General features: G+C 57.2%; 8 protein-coding genes across 8 annotated transcripts; 4 read left to right on the forward strand and 4 right to left on the reverse strand.

Annotated features, from left to right (window-relative positions):
* Nucleotides 1–1,374: 1,374 nt before the first annotated feature.
* QBC33DRAFT_266803 (Frag1/DRAM/Sfk1 family-domain-containing protein) lies at nt 1,375–2,785 on the forward strand. The gene is made up of 3 exons (XM_060423151.1): nt 1,375–1,496; nt 1,552–1,999; nt 2,082–2,785. Exons 1-3 carry the CDS (start codon nt 1,476–1,478, stop codon nt 2,498–2,500), a joined length of 888 nt encoding a protein of 295 aa, XP_060286645.1. The 5' UTR covers nt 1,375–1,475; the 3' UTR covers nt 2,501–2,785.
* Nucleotides 2,727–3,780, reverse strand: QBC33DRAFT_528008 (uncharacterized protein). Its single transcript, XM_060427016.1, has one exon. The coding sequence runs from the start codon at nt 3,569–3,571 to the stop codon at nt 3,071–3,073; it is 501 nt and encodes a 166-aa protein (XP_060286646.1). The 5' UTR covers nt 3,572–3,780; the 3' UTR covers nt 2,727–3,070.
* Nucleotides 3,781–3,980: 200 nt separating this feature from the next.
* Nucleotides 3,981–6,049, reverse strand: QBC33DRAFT_528011 (uncharacterized protein). The gene is made up of 2 exons (XM_060427017.1): nt 5,623–6,049; nt 3,981–5,559 (listed from the first exon to the last, which is right to left on the reverse strand). Exons 1-2 carry the CDS (start codon nt 5,696–5,698, stop codon nt 4,040–4,042), a joined length of 1,596 nt encoding a protein of 531 aa, XP_060286647.1. The 5' UTR covers nt 5,699–6,049; the 3' UTR covers nt 3,981–4,039.
* A 547-nt stretch (nt 6,050–6,596) lies between these two features.
* QBC33DRAFT_266790 (Low temperature viability protein) lies at nt 6,597–8,326 on the reverse strand. Its single transcript, XM_060423150.1, has 2 exons — nt 8,101–8,326; nt 6,597–8,035 (listed from the first exon to the last, which is right to left on the reverse strand). Exons 1-2 carry the CDS (start codon nt 8,118–8,120, stop codon nt 6,811–6,813), a joined length of 1,245 nt encoding a protein of 414 aa, XP_060286648.1. The 5' UTR covers nt 8,121–8,326; the 3' UTR covers nt 6,597–6,810.
* A 30-nt stretch (nt 8,327–8,356) lies between these two features.
* On the forward strand, nt 8,357–10,663 carry QBC33DRAFT_266906 (large subunit GTPase 1). Its single transcript, XM_060423152.1, has 2 exons — nt 8,357–9,522; nt 9,575–10,663. The coding sequence occupies exons 1-2, from the start codon at nt 8,499–8,501 to the stop codon at nt 10,507–10,509; spliced, it is 1,959 nt and encodes a 652-aa protein (XP_060286649.1). The 5' UTR covers nt 8,357–8,498; the 3' UTR covers nt 10,510–10,663.
* Nucleotides 10,664–11,346: 683 nt separating this feature from the next.
* On the forward strand, nt 11,347–12,834 carry QBC33DRAFT_600608 (tryptophan synthase beta subunit-like PLP-dependent enzyme). Its single transcript, XM_060432086.1, has 2 exons — nt 11,347–11,688; nt 11,761–12,834. Exons 1-2 carry the CDS (start codon nt 11,603–11,605, stop codon nt 12,803–12,805), a joined length of 1,131 nt encoding a protein of 376 aa, XP_060286650.1. The 5' UTR covers nt 11,347–11,602; the 3' UTR covers nt 12,806–12,834.
* A 123-nt stretch (nt 12,835–12,957) lies between these two features.
* On the reverse strand, nt 12,958–16,059 carry QBC33DRAFT_445264 (tRNA synthetases class I (M)-domain-containing protein; the record flags this gene model as incomplete). The annotated part of the gene is made up of 6 exons (XM_060424319.1): nt 12,958–13,598; nt 13,667–13,780; nt 13,857–13,933; nt 14,258–14,565; nt 14,626–15,884; nt 15,942–16,059. The coding sequence occupies 6 exons, from the start codon at nt 16,057–16,059 to the stop codon at nt 12,958–12,960; spliced, it is 2,517 nt and encodes an 838-aa protein (XP_060286651.1).
* A 237-nt stretch (nt 16,060–16,296) lies between these two features.
* QBC33DRAFT_566876 (oxidoreductase) lies at nt 16,297–18,011 on the forward strand. The gene has a single exon (XM_060430470.1). It carries the CDS (start codon nt 16,557–16,559, stop codon nt 17,628–17,630), a length of 1,074 nt encoding a protein of 357 aa, XP_060286652.1. The 5' UTR covers nt 16,297–16,556; the 3' UTR covers nt 17,631–18,011.
* The last annotated feature ends 95 nt before the right edge of the window (nt 18,012–18,106 follow it).

Here is an 18,106-nt window from a genome sequence, read left to right on the forward strand (position 1 = left end):
AGTTGATTCATAGCTCCCCCGGCAGCTGCCACGCTAGAAAGAACGTTCCTGCAACTAAGCATGCCACGGGTGTGACGTCGGATTCAACATTGGATACCAACAACCATCTAGCTCGGACTGGCGACTCATATGATTTCTGTAGTGCCGAGAATCCTCCCGAAGATTGTCGTATCCCGTGAAGCACACCACGTATATGATGCCTTTAACTCGATCATGCAGCACAAAATGGCTGTGCTGCTGTCGCATCTCTTGTAGCCACTGCCACTGTCACATGATCGTACAAGTCTGAAGCGCTCTCATGAATCGTGGTTCTAAGAGACAAATCATTGGAAAGGATTATCTTGAGCATGCTTGTTCTGAACTGTACAAGATGGTGCCATAGACGAATGGCGGGAGACCCGAGTCTCGCCTTGCCTTGTTCTCCTGGAGAACACGAAGCTCCTTACCTATCGTGTCACGGCCTAATCAGCCAGACATTCCGCTGAGGCGCTGCCGACTTATACACCGCCAGCCCCGTGTGCACGAAGGGTGATGGCTGCCTGGAGGCAGCAGGAACGGTTGGCAGTGATTTGCAAATCAGGGCGACTACGTCTGAACCTCTCATGCAAAAGGGAGATTCAGCTAACCTGTAACCAGATTATCTTTTGAACACTGCCATCCTACAATTTGGGGGGGGGTTAGTTGCCGACGGTCGTTAAAAAGCCTTTTGTATCACAATAAACCGTAACTGCTTCTGAGTACGGGTAGCACCAAACAAGAGATGCTCACAGGGCTAATAATAGCCTGGTCCGTAAACGTGCCCCTGCTGCAGCTGATAGCAGTGGTGGAATTACATATGTCGGAGCGAAGTTGTAGTTCTGCCATATTCTAATACAGAACCAAGCGTCTCTCGCTTCATGAGAATTGCCTTCAAATTGTCTTTCCAAAGGGGTGAGCTCAGAATTAGATCAGCCTTGGTGTCCTTCACAGCTTGTGAATATGTAGGTACCTAGGTTGCGGAGGAGAAAACGTACGAGTCAAGTTCAAACGCACGACTATTAAATAACGCGGCTAAACAGTTATTTATCAATTAAACTAGACTTAATGAAGCAATCACTCCATAACTTTGGCGCCCGTTCACTCCGGCGTTTCTAACTGACGTCATAGGCCTAACAGGGACCATGACATCGTTGAATATTCAGTAGTAGGTATTTTCCAAGGCAAGTACGCGTAACAGATCGTGGCTAAGATCATTTGTCTCTTGTCTGGAATATGTTTCGCTCCATAGATCCATTTCGTATACTACCTAGTTTCGGACTGCCGGCACCGCTGCAATAGCAGGTTACCTATTGTCGTCATATTTTAAAGTATCCTGTTCATTCATTCCTGCGCGCTCTCATGACAATTTCGCGTGTCCCGCATTGCACTCGTTTTGATACCTCATTGTCTTCCTGGTCTCGATATTTGAGATTGAACGGCTGTACAGCCCTTTCACGATGTTACGCCTATCCTACTGGGTAAGGGTCAAACGTCCCTCTACACTTTGCTCCACGGCTAACAGAATCTGCAAAGGTCCTCCCCGTCTTCTCGGGCCTAGTATGGCTGGGGATGCTCCTCGGCCTCCTGATATACTGGTGTGTGGACACGCACTTCACGCATTACTCCTCTATGAGTCCAGGCCAAAACATTGCGTACATCAGCGATGTGGGAGCATCCAAGTTGAAACCTCTATTCATTGCTGGGTGCTGCGTGACGACCGTATCCCTGGATCTCTCTTTCCTGTCTGACCACTGGTTGCGGCACCGTGGACGGCTTGTTCCAAATGCGAACATTACCGAGAAGATCCTCTCCATATTCACCATCATCTTTGCCGCCATCGGAACCTGCGGTCTTATCCTGCTGTCCATATTCGACACGGTGCGGTTTAAGAAACTGCACGACATATTCCTCCTGCTCTTCATTGCCGGCTATGTGCTGTCCGCCATCTGCATCTGCTGGCAATACCAGCGTCTCGGAGTTCGTACGTCTTGACCCCCCTTCTCCTTTTGCCGCCCTCCCCATTCCCCACAACCAAATGCTAACAACCTCCCCTCTTCACCCAGGCTACCGCGAGCACCGCGTCCTACGCCTCTCCTTCTGGATCAAGCTCGTCTTCGTCATCGTCGAGGTCCTCCTAGCCATCGCCTTCGTCGCGTGCAACTGGACCCACCACACCAACGCCGCCGCCGTACTCGAGTGGCTGATCGCCTTCCTCTTTTCCGCCTACATCTTCTCCTTCTTCGTCGACCTCTACCCGGCCGTGCGCACCCGCAAGGCCGGCGCCTACCGCGCCCACGGCCACGGCTACCACCCCCCTTACTCCCCCGGCGGTGGCGGCCGCCCCCGCGACATGGAGGAGGTTGGGAGCGATGATGGCGGCCGCCTCACCGGCGGGGGCCTCGGGGCCGGCGTCGGCGACCACCGTCGTGAGTCGCCGAACGAGTATTTGAACGGGGCGGAGGGGGTACCGAGCAACTTTTAGCGGTTGGGATGGCGCTTATACGAACAGCAGATGTCGGTTGGAAGAGGGGGGAAGGGCCCCTAGATTGTCTAAGGTTCCTCTTACCTACCTACCCACCTAGGTGCCTAAATTTCCTTTCCGTTTCTCATAACGAGTAAATTTGGGGCCAAAGGCGTTTGGGGCTTGCATATCGCACAGTATAGATCATCAGCATTTTCAGCTCAGTTACCAGCAATGGCTTGGATGCATTCATTTACATTGTAGCGAGGAGGACGTCGTATTATACAACGAACGATGGGGTGTTAGATTGCTCCCTCTGTCTTGCGGGACTAGAAGTCTATACCCCATAAACATATCAGGAGTGTAGAGATATCAATTTCCCTTTATAGTTAACCGTCTTGTGCAAGCCACAAACCTGATACACCGATTTCCCCTGAGGGTTGTCCTGTCTGTTTCTGAATCTTTCTCCGCATCCTTCGAGAAAATTACCTACTGTTGTTACAAGACGGCTGGCTTACCACGCCGTAGAAAAGAAAACAAAAGATGGCATCAAAATACAGCCTGTTCCATACTCCTTGACCTGTTCGTTACCTACTCGATAATCTCAGAAAATCGTGACTCCCTGGCCGAAGTCGCAACCCCGCCGCTAGCAGCCGGATCCTGTAAGGCCGGCGGAGGCGTCAGCTGCGCGGCGGGACGGTCCTCCGCCTCGACGAACTCCTCACAATCCGAACTGCAACGCGGGGCCTCCGCGGCGGGCGCGACGGGCGCGACGGGCGCGACAGGGGCGGTGGGAGTGGCGGCGGCGGCGGCGGTCGCGGGAACCTCTCCGGGCCCACGTCCTCCGTCCGCCTCCGAACCCCGCGTCGTCGCCATCGCGACCTCCCTCATGCTCCCGTCCGGCCGGTCGGCGGAGGCGCCCTCGTCGTCGCCTCCTCCTCCTCCTCCTCCTCCTCCTCCTCGGCGGTGCAGCCCGGCGCCGGCGGCGAAGAAGCCCCTCTTCGTGCCACTGCTGCCGCTGCCGGCGCCGTCGACGGGGGACGACTTGGCCCGCGGGCGGGTGGAGAAGCGGGACCGGAGCCAGTTTCGCATCTTCGCCGCGGGGGGGGCGGGGCCCTCGTCCTCCAGCGGCGGAGAGGGGGCCCTGTTGCCATCGACGGGGCTCTGGATCCTCTCGAGCGTCCCGGGGGTGGCGGGTGTCGCTGACGTGGCGGGTGCCGCGGGCGTGGCGGGTGTCGCGAGCGTGGCGGGGCTGACAGCCGCTGTCGTTGCCGCTGCCGCTCCCGCTCCCGCTCCCGCTCCCGCTCCCGCTCCAGCTTCCCGAGCCGGGTGGCGGTCTTCTTCTGAGTCCCTCCTCCCCGAGTCTAGGGCAACAGGTTTGGCGGATTCCTTGGACTTTCGCTTCTCCTCTCTGGCCTGGCGCTTCTTCTCCGCCCTGGCTGCTTTCTCCTCCTCCTTCTTTGCCTTCGCTTCTTCCTTGGCTTCGACTCGCTTTTCCCGCTCTTCATCCTTTTCCTGATCTACAGCACATGTTAGCGGATTCCGGGAGACGATGGGGATCTAGCCCGCGTCGAACTTACCCTTGAGCTTCTTATGGATGTCCTTGATCTCCCGGTCTCTCTGCTTCGCCCTCTCCGCATCCTCCTTTCGGCGCTCCTCCTCCAGCTTCGCAGCCGCCCGCCTCTCGCGCTCCTCCTCGGCCCTCTGTTCGATATCGAGGATCACTGGGTGGACGTTCCGGGCCGCGATGACGTCCACCTCTTCCTTGTCCATGAACTTCCCGGCGCCGAGATCGATCTTGCCGAAGTTGTCGCTCTTCCTCGCATCGGACCTGTCCTGCGCCGCCGTGTGCGCCTTGAGCTCCCACTCGGTCAGCATGCGCGGGGCGACACGCCCCGTGTCAGCGTACATCTTCTGGTCCATGCTGTCCAGTTGGGCTCTGACGTTCCTCTGCGCGGCAGCGAGCACCGCCGCCCGGTCGCGCGTACGCTGCTGCTCGTCTACCTTGGAGAGGGTTGTACTGAGCACCGACATCTGCCGACGAATCTGCACAGACTTCTTGCGGTCGTCGATAAGATCGCCATCGCTGGAAGACCGTTTCCTAGTGAGCCTTCCGCGGATGGAGCCGAACTTGCCCCGCTGGACAGACGTGGCCGGCGTGCCGTAGTACTCCTGGAACTCGCGGTCCTTCTGGTGTTCGTCGTGGAGCTTGGCGAGGCGCTCCTGCGCCAGGCGGTAAGCGGCCTCTTGGAGGTTGGGGAAGCGCGCCGGCGGCTGGTCGTCGGCGGGTTCGGAAGAGCCGGCGGTCCCGTGGCGAGGAAAGGAGGATGCGCGCTGCTTCTCAGCGCCGCGCTTGGTCGTGTCGATCATCCTCTGCTGCTGGACGTACATGCGCTTTGCCATGGCGACGGCAGAGGCGTGGAGCACGTCGGCGCGCTGCTGCTCATCGACTTCGGGTTTCACGGGCGGGTTGTAGGTGTACATCTGTCGATTCATGGTGGTGTACGGAACGGCGCCACCGACTTCCCGTGCCGGAGCACGGTGGGCGATGGTGGCTGCACTGAGAGCATTGGCGGAGGCGTTGGCTCGGTCGGGGTAGCTGGGCTCAGGCACCTGGGGCGACGACTTGGACCGTGTTCGAGGGCTCGACGCCGAAGCTCTTGCAGCATGCAGCGACCCATGTCGGGTGATTTTCTTGGTGTCCTCCTGTGCCACCCGTGGAGGCGCTTTGGCTGCCTTGAAAGCCGCATTTGCGGCAGAGTTGCCCCATGCCGATGGCGGGGATTTCGGACTCTGGGCGGCCGGCTTCACAGCAGAGCCGGCAGCCATTCTGGCAGCCAGGTGGCCGGCAGAGCTGCTCTCGGGCTCCCACAGCGGGGCCATCTTATAGTCTTTGGCCAGGACGGCAGCGGCGGATGCGGATGCCGAGGACGAGGGTCTCCACGGTTCGACAGGCTTCTGGTTCGCCCATCCTAGAGATGCAGCAGCACTGGCGGCGGCGCCGTTCTCTTTTAAGCCAGAAGATGGGCAGCTAGGGAGATCCTCAGGGCGCGCGTATATCAGTCTCCCAGAATGGTTACCTAGGTCTCAATTTTGTAAGCCGGGATGGCCGGGAAGCCATGTAGGGGTAGGAAGGCACGTACGCGGTGTGGCCAGGGAATTCGAGCCTCGATTGGAGCTGAAGCCTCCACCAGGCTGGGCAGTATGCGCCTCGGCCATGCTTGCTGAAATGCAGTGGCGCAGTGGTCGCAGGGGTGCCTGATGTGCTGGATAGGGTCTGTAACCAATGGAATTTCCAGACTCTCGACTGTGCTTTCACATGCTCTAAGTGCTGAAGCGTGGGGTGACAGGGTTTCTCATAAGTAAGGTATATACTTTCAGGATCCAGGCAGAAGTGTTCCTTGGAGATGGGGGAAGAAAGAGAAGGGAAGATCAAGTAAAAAAGGTCAGTCTGGAGGTGCTACCAAGTAGTAGGCAAGGGTAAAGACGTATGATTTTGTTTCGTGACCATCACAATCGAAGGTCTTCATCATCGTCATATCACCAACACCAGGACCCTAGTGTGACCCCACTTACGTCATTGTTCCCATTCATTGTCCGGAAGTGGCTTAAAGGGGGCAGAGTACGGCTGAAATAAATTTATTTAATCACTAGTATATTTCCCCCTATCACGCTACACTAATCTCTACCGGGAATCATGGCCTTGGCGCGACTCGGGATGGTCACGAACCGGGCGGCGCACCCGGGAACCTCGATCGGGCCAGACATCCGGGTTGGCCAATAAGGTGGTCATGAAGCATTGGATCGCAAGGTCTGTCGACGCTACGCCATGTGGTTGGGAGGGCCCGATGCTGTCGCTGTTGCTTACTCCTGCCCTCCCGGTTGCTGGCTGTTCAGAAGGCATTTAGCGGTTACTTTGAGGCAGAATGCGAGCTAAGTATCAAGTAGGAATGCGTAGATATTCATAAACTCATGGACCACTCCGGTGACATAGCTGAAGACTTGGTTCGAGGCATCTTGGCGCATCTCGAGAGTGGATACGGCGGGCTGGAGGAGTGCTTAGATAGTATTCGCTTGGACACGCCCAAACGAGGGAAGCCGAGAGATGTAGCGTCCATTGACAAGGATATCGCTTGACTTCCAGCTTCCCTTCTCTGGATCCCATGTGTATGAGTAACTGATGCCACGATAGTCACATCCATAAAACAGGCCGCCTGTCTGATATATCGTTGGCGAGGCAAACTGGTTACGAGACTTTTTTTGGGCAGAAGGTCTTTTTCATCTGAGATCGAGTGTTGGTAATAACCCACACACGAGTGTCTTAGTCACCTCTATGACCGATACTTGGGAGGTATCCTCGCAGGCCCAAGCTCTCTCCTGATTTCCTCGAGTTGATCCATTCCACTGGTATACTTGCCCTTCTTAACGTGCTTCTTGCCGGACATGGAATAATTGCCAAGGAAGTCGTCCAGCAGCCCGTCAAAATCGGCTCTGGTTTCACCCTGGACGCTCGACACTGACGACAACACCGACACCGACCCCGTGTCGTCCATGTCCGCGTTGTATTCCTCCTCAATCTTTTCGAATCGTGAGTCCAGAATACCCATCTGTTCTGTGCGGACAAGAGATGACGAGGTCATGGAGTAGCCTGAGAGGTTTGTCAGGGCACCCTTTCTCTTCTTTCGACGACCGCCGTCCGTGGTAGTGGTCCATATTGACGACTGTAGCTCGGACGGCGTCACCCGCGCAGCAGGCTTTTTGTCGACTTTCTGGTCCTTTTTGAACTTCTTGAAGTCCTCGAGCCAGTCTTCCGATGGACCCTCGCTTGGTTGGGCACCCGTATCAACAAGCTCTGGCACCTCTTCCTCCTTAAACTCCTTCGCTGGCTTGGCTGTATCATCCGACTCCCAGCCTTCGTCGTCGTCAGGATACGCTTCGTCGTAAGTCTCGTCAAATTCGTACTCGTCTAGCTCACGGGAGTCCTTGGCCAACTCCTGGAAGATGTCGTCATCCTCATCCACGTACTCCTCGTCCTCTAGGGCCTCTAGGACCTCGCGCAACCTTGGGTCCATGTCTGGCTGGAAGCCGGCAATGGCGTCCGGGATATCTTGCTGTGACTCATAGGTGGCCTTCTTTAGGTTCTTGGACGGGAGGATTTGCTCATCCAGCAGATCGCTGGACTGGTTCTCCAGGTCCAGCTGTCTCAAGGCATCCTCGAGTGACGCCTTCTGCTTCCCCTTGTTCTTATTCACTAGGGGGTTTGCCTCCACGAACACGGCCTCCCCGGTGCCCTGGCCAATGTCCCTCAGGTGCTGCATGTAGTCATATTCCGTGTCATCGTAGTAGACGCCGTAGTTCGCGGCTTCGCCTTCGTTGTCACGAATGCTTTGCGCATCCGACCCTAGCTCGGACGCCAAGTCGCCCAGTCCTTTGGTTTTGGAACCTTTGCGAGGCTGAGTAGGGTTCAGCACCATGGGTGGTGCCGACTCATCGTGAATAAGAGGGTCATTTTGCGGCCGGTGGACCAGAGCGAAATGGGTTGCGCTCTTCTTGTCGCTGGGAGGCGAGTTTCTGTCAGCGGCCGTGTCCGGGATTATGCTGGAAAACGAGGTTTGACTTACATCCACTTCCGTCGCGGCATTTTGGGCTATGATCTGTCGGGGTTGGGAACAGTGTCTGGTAGTTTAGGGAAGTTCGTCGTGCCTGCGATACTTGTGACCTTAATACGAGTCCATCTTAGGTTTCTACTTTCTACCCTCAGGGTTGCAACGAGGGAATGAGACTTGAAAAAAATTAGTGGGGTCACCACTTATCTTATCGGTTGGGTTCCGGCGGGACTAAGATTTTTGTTCTGCATTCGAATTTCCTTGGCTTCACAAATTTGCCCCTCCATCAATTAATCAGCACGAGGGATATCTGCTGTTTGCCCAAGCCACAGCCTGTTTCCTCAAATCCCAACCCTCTCCTCACATTCTTCAACTCAAGTAAGAAAAAAAGACAAGCTACACACGCAGCAACCATGGTCTTAGCAAAGTCTAAGAACGCTGTCGGGCTCGGCAATGCCCTCATGAACGACCGGTTTGGAAAAGGCAAAGGCGCCGATCGCAAGCGAGTGGGGGCCGTGACGCGAGTCAACCACACGACTGGCGAGCAATACATCACGAACGACCGGGAGGAGGCATCATGGGTCAAGATGCGATCCGTGACAGAGCAGGGCGCCCTGGACGAGTTCCTGGCGACTGCCGAGCTGGCCGGTACCGACTTCACGGCCGAGAAGACGAACAATTTCAAGATCATCCACACTGACCAGCGGAACCCATACCTGTTGTCTGCTGTCGAGGAGAGAGCCGTGTTGGGGAAGCAGCGCAAGCACAAGGCGCGGCTGACGGTGCCGAGGAGGCCGAAATGGGACTCGACGACGACGCCCGAACAGCTAGACCGGCTTGAACGGGACGCTTTTATCAGTTGGCGGAGGGATCTTGCCGACCTGCAGGAGAACCAAGACTTGTTGATGACCCCGTTTGAGCGTAACTTGGAGGTCTGGAGGCAGCTCTGGAGAGTCATCGAACGGTCCGACGTTATCATCCAGATTGTCGATGCCCGTGATCCCCTCCTGTTTCGGTCTGAGGATCTAGAAAATTACGTCAAGGACGTTGATCCCGAAAAGGAGAACTTGCTTCTGATTAATAAGGCCGATATGATGACATACAAGCAGCGGAAAGCTTGGGCCAACTATCTGAAGGGCGCGAATATTGCGTTCAAGTTCTTCTCCGCTAGTCTAGCGGAGAAGATGAACGAGGAACGCAACCGGGAGAGTGATGATGAGGTGGATGGAGGCCTACAGAATGCCAGCGCTGGTCCGTCAACCAATGCCGCTCCTGCTGCAGATAGCGAAACGGACGACGACGACGACGACGACGACAACGAGACAGACGGAGATGAGTTGAGTGAAGAGCATGGTCATATTGAGGAAGATGACACCAAGATTCTCACAATTGACGAGCTGGAAAGCATATTTTTGCAGTACGCACCAAAGGATCACGGTAAGCAGTCCCCGATCGGACTTCGTTCAGGCTTGATACTAACACGGAAAAGGTCCGGATCGGAAGCTGCAAATCGGCCTTGTCGGATACCCAAACGTGGGAAAATCATCGACCATTAACGCTCTTATCGGGGCCAAGAAAGTGTCGGTATCGTCCACACCCGGCAAGACGAAGCATTTCCAGACCATCCACCTGAGCGACACGGTCATTCTTTGTGATTGCCCAGGTCTCGTGTTCCCGAATTTTGCGACCACCAAAGCCGACCTAGTGTGCAATGGCATATTGCCCATCGATCAGCTGCGCGAATTCACAGGTCCTGTCGGTTTGGTAACCCTCAGAATTCCGCAGCCATTCTTGGAAGCCGTCTACGGTATCCACATACGGACGCGGCCGATCGAGGAGGGAGGTACGGGAGTGCCGACAGCCGAGGAGTTCCTCGCGTCATATGCACGGCACAGGGGGTTCATGACCCAGGGGCAGGGCCAGCCGGACCAGTCGAGAGCAGCGCGCTACATCCTCAAGGACTATGTCAGCGGAAAGCTCCTCTACTGCGAGCCACCGCCCGGCAACGAAGATCCAAAGGAGTTCAACCGCGAGTTGTACGACATGGCGCATCTCCCAACGAAGCGGCGGCTGGCCGTGGCAGCAGCCATGGAGGCCTTGTCGATCAACAGCGACGACGGGATCTCCCTGACGTCGGAAGTTGCTTCACTGCCCACTGGGCCAAAGACGGCCAGGTTGGACAAGGCCTTCTTCAAGGCCGGGGAGGTGGGTGCAGGACACCTGGCCAGGCCATTCAATTACAAGTACACGGACCAAGGGCGGGAAGAGTCGGGGAAGCCGTTGACTGGACGGAAACTGAGAGCCATGGTTGCTCTGGAGACTGGGGTGGAGCCGAAGGATGTGCAGCTCAAGTCGAGGAAGAAGCATTTCAAGGGCGGGCAGAAGGGGAAGGGGAAGGGGAAGGCGGTCGACGAAGATGATTGAATCGGCCTCCCCCTCCGTGGTCTCGTGGGCTTTTGATTGGCAACCTCGTTCTCGGATGCATGCCACGTGGGCCTGGTTCCGTGAATCTACTACCTACCAACCTTACCTACCTAAGGTATGCAGATGCGCGAGGACGCAGTGAGCTCCGATATCGACCAAGCAGCAGCATGGACCACTACGTAATTGGGTGCGAGGACATCGTATCCATAGCTATTTGTCCTCCTGTCGCTTCCACCCGCGAATCTATGAGATAGTTCGGGGTGTTTTGAAAAGTTTAATCTCTGAATTCAGACGATCCATCCACTGCAATGACATTTGAGATGCACCTCCATGAGCAATTCGGGTTTCAGCAATGTCAGCAATGGGAGATCAATCATTCTCCCATTTCCTCTCAGCAAGCACATGACCCTTTTTCTCTTGATGTTCTTTTCTCCAGGCACTTGGATGGATTGAATTTACTTACAGAACCAGTCAGCGTGATCAGATTTAAAACCCAAATCCCCTCCGAGTTTCGGCCGTTTACCATCGGTTTAACCCCTGGGGCCTGGACCCAGTCCCGGACTCCACTGCCGTTGTCGTGATCGCCACGCCCTGTCTTGGGCATCCTTGACATCCCTGTCTGGCAGGGATGGCCACGACTCTTCACCGTGCAAGTTGCCAGTGCTGACCGCTAGGAGCTGCCCGAAGTTGCTTACCGTCTGTACACCATTGCTCGAGGCGGAAGGTCATGAGTTGGATTTAGGTAATTTGACGCCCCACCGGACCTGCAGCATATGAAGTTATAGGGTAACGGTTACCCTATAACTTCATGGGGTCACGAAGTTATTTTTTTCTATTCTGGCACTGGTGGAACGGGGAGCGGCCTTAAAGGCACAGGCTCCTGGCATTGAAGTGGAGAGATCTCGTCATGTCAGGTAGACCATTAATACAAGATACGAAGTCTCCAGAATACCTAGCGGAAGCCCTCTCTTCCTGGTCCTTTGTTCTTCAACTCTGAGCGTCCTCCTTTCCCTGCTTGAGCTTCCATCTCACAGGCAACCTAATTAATCAACTCATCATCCATTAATTAATCACCTACTGCTCTTCAAAAAAGATGGGCTCCATCTCACACGAACCTCCGAAGCCATGGATCGAGACTCCATGCATCTTCTCTGCCCCCCTGTCTCGTGCAGCTGGCTGGTGAGTTACCCAATCCTCCTTGCCCCTTTTTGTTCACCCGTGACCCAACGTGAGCTAACCCCCATCTCGCAGCAACATCTACATCAAGCTGGATAACCTCCAGCCCTCAGGCTCCTTCAAGTCGCGCGGCGTAGGCAACATGATGTTCCGCGCCATGTCCAACCCGCCCCCAGAGGCCGTCGCCGGCGCTGCCGACCCGTCCGACGTGCACTTCTACTGCTCCTCGGGCGGCAACGCGGGCCTCGCGTGCGCCACCTCGGCCGTCGCCCTCGGCCGCCCCGCCACCATCGTCGTTCCCCGCACCACCCCGGCCCTGATGGTCTCCAAGCTGCGCTCCCTCGGCGCCGAGGTGGTCCAGACGGGCGCCAATTGGGCCGCCGCCGACGCGCACCTGCGCTCCGAGCTGCTGGCCAACCACGGCCGTCGGCACAGCGGGCGCGGGGTCTACGTCCCGCCCTTCGACCACCCCGACATCTGGTCCGGCGTCTCCCACCTCGTCGACGAGCTGGCCGACCAGCTCGGCCACTCCTCCACCACCGCCGCCACCGTCGACGCCGTGGTGTGCAACGTCGGCGGCGGGGGCCTGCTGTGCGGCGTCATGGAGGGCCTGCAGCGCAACCGCGACAGCAACCGCGGGCGCCAAGGGCCGCACCCGCTGCTGGCGGCGACGGACGGGTCGGCGCCGCGGGTCCTGGCCGTCGAGACGGTCGGCGCCGAGAGCCTGTACGCCAGCGTGGCGGCCGGCGAGGTGGTGACGCTGCCCGAGGTGACGTCCATCGCGACCAGCCTGGGGGCGCCGCGGGTGGCGGACAAGACGTTCGAGTGGACGCGGCAGGGCGCGGGCGGAGACGACGGGGCACGGGTCGTGTGCGCGACCGTGACGGACGCGGACGCGGTCATGGGCAGCGCGAGGTTCCTCGACGACGCGCGGATGCTGGTCGAGGTCGCGTGCGGCGCCACGGTTGCGACCGTCTACAACGGGGCGCTGAGGAGGCACCTCGGGAAGGGGCTGGGCGATGCTGAGTGGGCGGAGAAGAACGTTGTCGTCATCGTGTGCGGCGGATCGAACATCAACGTGGAGCTCTTGCAGAAGTACCGGGAGGAATATGGCGTTTAGATCTCTTCTGCTTTTTCTTTTTGAGGGTGCAATTTTGGAGGAATGTTCTGTGCGGGTTTGGAATTAAAAAAATCACACCCCCTGGTTCCGGCCGATGGTTGTATAGAGAGAGGGGGAGGCATTGCGTTGTTACTGGGCAGGGCCAAGCATCATTATACCGTGTCGTCTGTCCGGCGGTACTCCACCTCAGCATATTGTTCTGGGACGTAATCGACGAGCTTGGCAAAGTCATCGAGGTCCAGGATCATCTTGATCTCGCCAAAGTAATCCGTGCCGCCCCGCTGCGTGAACCCCAGACTCCTAAACAGCGCGATGCTGCCCTCGTTGCTGGCCTTGATCTTCGCCATGAACTGCCTCAGCGCCACCGGTCGCGCTTCCACGCCTGGGACCCCCGACGCGTACTCGCCCAAGATGCTGGCAGAGTTGCGGAGGATGTAATGCAGGAATGTCGCGAGAGTGGCCCGCCCAAAGCCCTTGCAGCGGTCCTCGGGATCGGCGATCATGATGTCGACCTCGCCGACGCAGAGCCTTGTCCCACCACTGCTACCGCCGGCCTGCTTTTCATCATCACCATCATCGCCCTCCTCGTCGTCCCAAGGATAGATAAAGAAGTTGACATCGCCAATCATGCAGTCCGGCGTACCAACGGCGCCGGCCTCGCAAGGGTCAAGGCTGGCGGCCACACCTGGCGCCGGTCGGCAGATGATGAAGGTCAGCTTGTCGTGGGATGCCCGCCACGACTCCTGGTTCTCATACTCCTCCTCCAGATTGAGTCTTTCCGAGGCCGTCGCCTCTTGTATGGCCTGGGCGGGCTGTCAGCCGTGCTTGCGGCGGAGGGGGCTTGTGCGTGCGTGCGATTACTTGCCGGATCGCCCATCCAGGCATGATATTTCAAGACATGGTGGCGGTCGTAGGGCACGAGAAGCACTTTGGAGGCCGAGACGGCTTGACTTAATGTTAGTCTGATGGGTTCTCCTCTGCAAGAGGCCTGGGTAGACCATTCGGCATGGGGGCATTTGGATACCAGTGCTTTCGTTGATTTTCATCGGACCTAGGCAATAATAGCCGGTCTGACGAACAACGATACTGCGGATGGGGATAGGCTTTTGGATCGTATAGAATTTGTTGCTATAAAACTGTAAAAATGTAATGTGTTGGGATGCGAGTTGGGCGACTACTGTGTACCATTTTGAATGAGAAAATTTTGTGGTCGCAAAGCGAAATCGGCTGGAACGAGACAGAAGCCAGAACCTGCGTGTGATACGACGCAGGGCAAGTTCTTTTTCATATTTTTACAATTCTAATGGTATCTTCAAGGGAGATGTTCCAGTGTCTATGTACACGCCAAAAGATGAATCTACAATTGCGAAAAGTCCCCTCATACATTTATCATACAGGCATGAGTACAGCACCCCGCAGTGGGCCAGGGACAGTGCTTTCCTCAACCCTCACTCCTCAACAGCGAGGGGAGGGAAAAGCCCATCGTATGCCGACTTGCCCGGGTCGCGCTTTGGTACTCCGTAAGTAAAGTCGGCGCCCACCTTGGCATCATCGAACTTTCTCCGGCTCTCATCCACCCCGAGAATGTCGAGCAACTCTCCAGCCTTGTCCGGAATGAAGGGCTGCAGCAGGATACCGGACAAGCGTAAAGATTCGGCAGCAAGATACACACTTCTGCGCAGCTTTTGCTCCTCCCGTAGGTTCAGGTTCTTGGCCTTGGCGGCCACCCACGGCTGTGCGTCCGTTATGAACTTATTCGTCTGGAAAAATATCAGTCCTGCACGTGGGCAGTTGATCAGTTTCGAGTCGCTTTAACATACCTGGGTTATCACGCTCATTATTTCTCGCAAAGCACCGGCTGGGTTGAGCGCGTCCATTTGAGCCGACACCGCCTCCGGGAAACCCTTTAGGAGCGTGTCTTGGGCCGATTGGAGGTTTTGTACGTCGCCAATAGGCGGGAGTCTCTCGGCCATTTCGACGTTGAACCTGACGTCCCACGCCTTCGGCCGCGTAATCCGCCCTGTGAGGTTGCCCAGGCTCCATTGAAGGTGCTTCTTGTACCTGTCGACGATGGCCGCATTGCTGTAGTCGGAATCATCCGCAATACCACCGTCGTGCAGGAGGAAGAACCTCATGGTATCGACGCCCCATCGATCAATGGCGAAAAAGGGGTTGACCACATTCCCGATCGACTTGGACATCTTCCTCCTGCCCAATGTCCAGTGAGCGTGGCTGAGGATGCGCTTCGGCAACGGGAGGTCCAGGGCTAGGAGCAGGGCAGGCCAGTAGACGCAGTGAAAACGGACAATGTCTTTCCCAATGACGTGGACGTCTGCCGGCCACCCGCCTTCATGTTCGGAGCCAGGAGCCCAATTGGGGAACCCGGCCTTCGTCATGTAGTTGATGAGCGCATCGACCCAGACGTATATTGTCTGGCTCGGATCGTCTGGGACAGGAATACCCCAGGTTAGGCGCTCGGATGGCCGCGATATTGACAGATCCTCGAGGTTGTTCTTGACCCACGAGACCACCTCATTCATCCGAGACGCAGGAACGACCCATTCGGGGTTCTGCTCGTAGAATGCCAGCAATCTGTCCTTGAGCGCCGTCATACGGAAGTGGTAGTTCTTCTCCTCGATCCATTCGACCATGTTCCCCGTTTCGACCGAGGCCATGTGCACCCGCCCCGTCATCGGATCTATCTTCTTCTCGATCACGGACTCGGGGTAGAAGCATTCGTCGCTGACGCAGTACCAGCCTTCGTGCCTAGACTCGTATATAAAACCCTTATTATTCAGCAGGAACCAGAAGTGCTTCACGGCGTCGACGTGGTCGGGATCGGTCGTGCGGATGAAGAAGTCGTTGTCGACCTTCGCCTTCTGGGCTAGGTCCTTGAAGGTCGCGGAATTGGCGTCGCATAACTGCTTGGGAGACACATCCTCGAGAGCCGCAGCCCTCTGGACCTTCATGCCGTGCTCGTCGGTGCCCGTACAGAGTAACGCCTTGTTTCCTTTGAGGGCCTGCCATCGCTTCAGCGAGTCTGCGAGGACGATGCTGTACATATGGCCAACGTGAGGAGCTAACAAACCAATTAGCCTTGCTAATGCCGTAATGTGTAGGCCTTAGGAGTGCGCACAGGCATTGACATAGAATATCGGTGTCGTCACGTAATACGGCTTCGGGCTGGCGGTCTTGGATGCGTCCAGAGTCGCGATTCTGCGACGGGGAACACTCCTACTCGTGAGAACGGGCATCGGCACGGGCCGGAGCCTTGCGAGCCGCCGGGCTGAAGAAGCTGCTAGGTTCTCCATGGCGGTGGAAAGCTGCCTGCGTCAGCAGGGTTACTCTCATGGAGTCGTGCAGTCCAGGGAAGCTCTGCCAATGCGTTTGGGAAGCACATGAAAACGAGTAGTTTGCTGGTGGTCTCCAGCCAATCAGAATGCCTGAGGTCCAGGGATCATTAGCCTCACATCTGCCCCAACGTCCTGCCAATTAAGCCCCGCGATTTATGATTCTTTTGCTACCAACAATTGATCACTCGATGATCTCGATAATCTTGACTAAGAACGGCCCCACGATGGAGGGTCGTTACATCCGGGGGTGTGGTGGACAACGCGTCTGTATTTAGCCAATCTCACCTAAAGATGTCCGGTTTCTTGCAGCTCTCGCCCACAGCTGGTCGATGGTACTGGCTGCTGGAAGCTGATCAACTAGGGAAACCAGGCAATCGGTAACACCTGCAACTGCAATTATGACTCGCTTTCAAATGCCCTTACCCCTGATCGCCAGCTGCATCATCGCAGCCGCAGCCGCAGCCGCAGTCACAGGCACACCCACGCCCTTCCCCTCTCTCACCTGGTCCCTCCTCCCGACCAACAGCACCGCCCAGTTCCGCGGCCTCGCCGCCGTCTCGGACTCCGTCGCCTGGGTCGCCGGCACCAGCGGCACCGTCTTGCTCACCACCGATGGCGGCCAGTCCTGGGCCTCCCTCGGCCCTACCGGCGCTAGCGCCCTCGAGTTCCGGGACATCGAGGCGTCGTCCGCCTCGGCCGCCGCCGCCCTATCTGTCGGCTCGGGGCCCGACTCGCGCATCTACGCCACCGCCGACGGCGGGCTGTCCTGGACCCGGGCCTTCAACAACGACGACCCGGCCGCCTTCTACGACTGCGCCGCCTTCTCCGACGCGGTGCAAGGCCTCGCGGTCAGCGACCCTGTCGACGGCAAGTTCCGCCTAGTCGCGACCTCCGACGGCGGCGCGTCGTGGGCGCCCGTCGACAATTCGGGCATGCCGGCCGCGCTGGACGGCGAGTTCGGCTTCGCGGCCAGCGGGACCTGCCTCACGGCCGGGCCGGGCGGCGGCGGCGCGTACTATCTCGCCACGGGGGGCGTGGACCCGGGCCGCGTGTTCCGCAGCCGGGACGGCGGGCGCAGCTGGGAGGTGGCGGAGACGCCCATCGCCGGGGGCGCCGCGGCGGGGGTCTTTTCGGTGCAGTTCCGCGACGGGAGGCGCGGCATCGCGGTCGGCGGCGACTACACGGTGCCGAACGGGACGGCTGCCAATGCGGCGTGGTCCGAGGATGGCGGCAAGACGTGGCAGTTGGCCACGGCCTTGCCGAGTGGCTATCGCTCCGGCTCTTCGTGGGTGCCGGGCCGTTGCAATGTTGCTTTGGCAGTGGGTCCGACAGGCTCGGACATTACGGTCGATGGAGGTCGAACGTGGCGAACCTTCGATGACGGCACATTCGACAGCGTTCAGTGCCCTAGTCGCAATGTTTGCTGGGCTTCTGGTGAGAAGGGACGAGTTGCGAGGCTTGTCTTGGACTGAGTTGAGCGAGGACCGACTTGAGGCAATATACTCGCCAATATCCCAGCGGGTAAGTTTGGCGCTCCCCACGAGACTTTGAAGATTCAGTCCTATACGCACTTTACCGACTATACGGGCTCATTTGATGGATATTTCAAAGACTCAGAGCAAGGGTAAAGTTACAACATTTGTAAATGCCTCCATTGAGCCAATTGTGATCAATTATAGCATCAATTTTGAAGTTGCCTCACACCGCAAGGACTGCACTTTGCAGAGAGTACGTAGGCATCTTGACTTTCTCTGCCATGTCGGTGTCGCTGGCGCCGAATGTTAAACCGCCACTGAACCAAAGTAGACATGCTCGAAGACTTGAGTCGTCGAGTCTTCAGAAAATCACTTCAGTGACACACCACAGTAAAGTGTGGATTTGGGTTTCAGATATACTGTGCAGCCCAACTCTGACCGGCTGTCACCTGCGTTTAAGTACCACCGTGCAA

This window comes from Phialemonium atrogriseum, assembly GCF_030411735.1.
Source record: "Phialemonium atrogriseum strain 8032-3 unplaced genomic scaffold QBC33scaffold_4, whole genome shotgun sequence".
Lineage (NCBI taxonomy): Eukaryota > Fungi > Ascomycota > Sordariomycetes > Cephalothecales > Cephalothecaceae > Phialemonium > Phialemonium atrogriseum.

Excerpts from the sequence above, each read along its gene's own strand:
- QBC33DRAFT_266803 (XM_060423151.1), top strand. The coding sequence starts at position 1,476 with ATGTTACGCCTATCCTACTGG. Across the intron at positions 1,497-1,551 it reads TGTTACGCCTATCCTACTGG|GTCCTCCCCGTCTTCTCGGG; the intron begins GTAAGGGTCAAA and ends GAATCTGCAAAG. Across the intron at positions 2,000-2,081 it reads ATACCAGCGTCTCGGAGTTC|GCTACCGCGAGCACCGCGTC; the intron begins GTACGTCTTGAC and ends CTCTTCACCCAG.
- QBC33DRAFT_528008 (XM_060427016.1), bottom strand. The coding sequence starts at position 3,571 with ATGCGAAACTGGCTCCGGTCCCGCTTCTCCACCCGCCCGCGGGCCAAG.
- QBC33DRAFT_528011 (XM_060427017.1), bottom strand. The coding sequence starts at position 5,698 with ATGGCCGAGGCGCATACTGCCCAGCCTGGTGGAGGCTTCAGCTCCAAT. Across the intron at positions 5,560-5,622 it reads GAATTCCCTGGCCACACCGC|GTAACCATTCTGGGAGACTG; the intron begins GTACGTGCCTTC and ends ATTGAGACCTAG.
- QBC33DRAFT_266790 (XM_060423150.1), bottom strand. The coding sequence starts at position 8,120 with ATGCCGCGACGGAAGTGGAT. Across the intron at positions 8,036-8,100 it reads ATGCCGCGACGGAAGTGGAT|CGACAAGAAGAGCGCAACCC; the intron begins GTAAGTCAAACC and ends CTCGCCTCCCAG.
- QBC33DRAFT_266906 (XM_060423152.1), top strand. The coding sequence starts at position 8,499 with ATGGTCTTAGCAAAGTCTAAGAACGCTGTCGGGCTCGGCAATGCCCTC. Across the intron at positions 9,523-9,574 it reads GTACGCACCAAAGGATCACG|GTCCGGATCGGAAGCTGCAA; the intron begins GTAAGCAGTCCC and ends AACACGGAAAAG.
- QBC33DRAFT_600608 (XM_060432086.1), top strand. The coding sequence starts at position 11,603 with ATGGGCTCCATCTCACACGAACCTCCGAAGCCATGGATCGAGACTCCA. Across the intron at positions 11,689-11,760 it reads CTGTCTCGTGCAGCTGGCTG|CAACATCTACATCAAGCTGG; the intron begins GTGAGTTACCCA and ends CCCATCTCGCAG.
- QBC33DRAFT_566876 (XM_060430470.1), top strand. The coding sequence starts at position 16,557 with ATGACTCGCTTTCAAATGCCCTTACCCCTGATCGCCAGCTGCATCATC.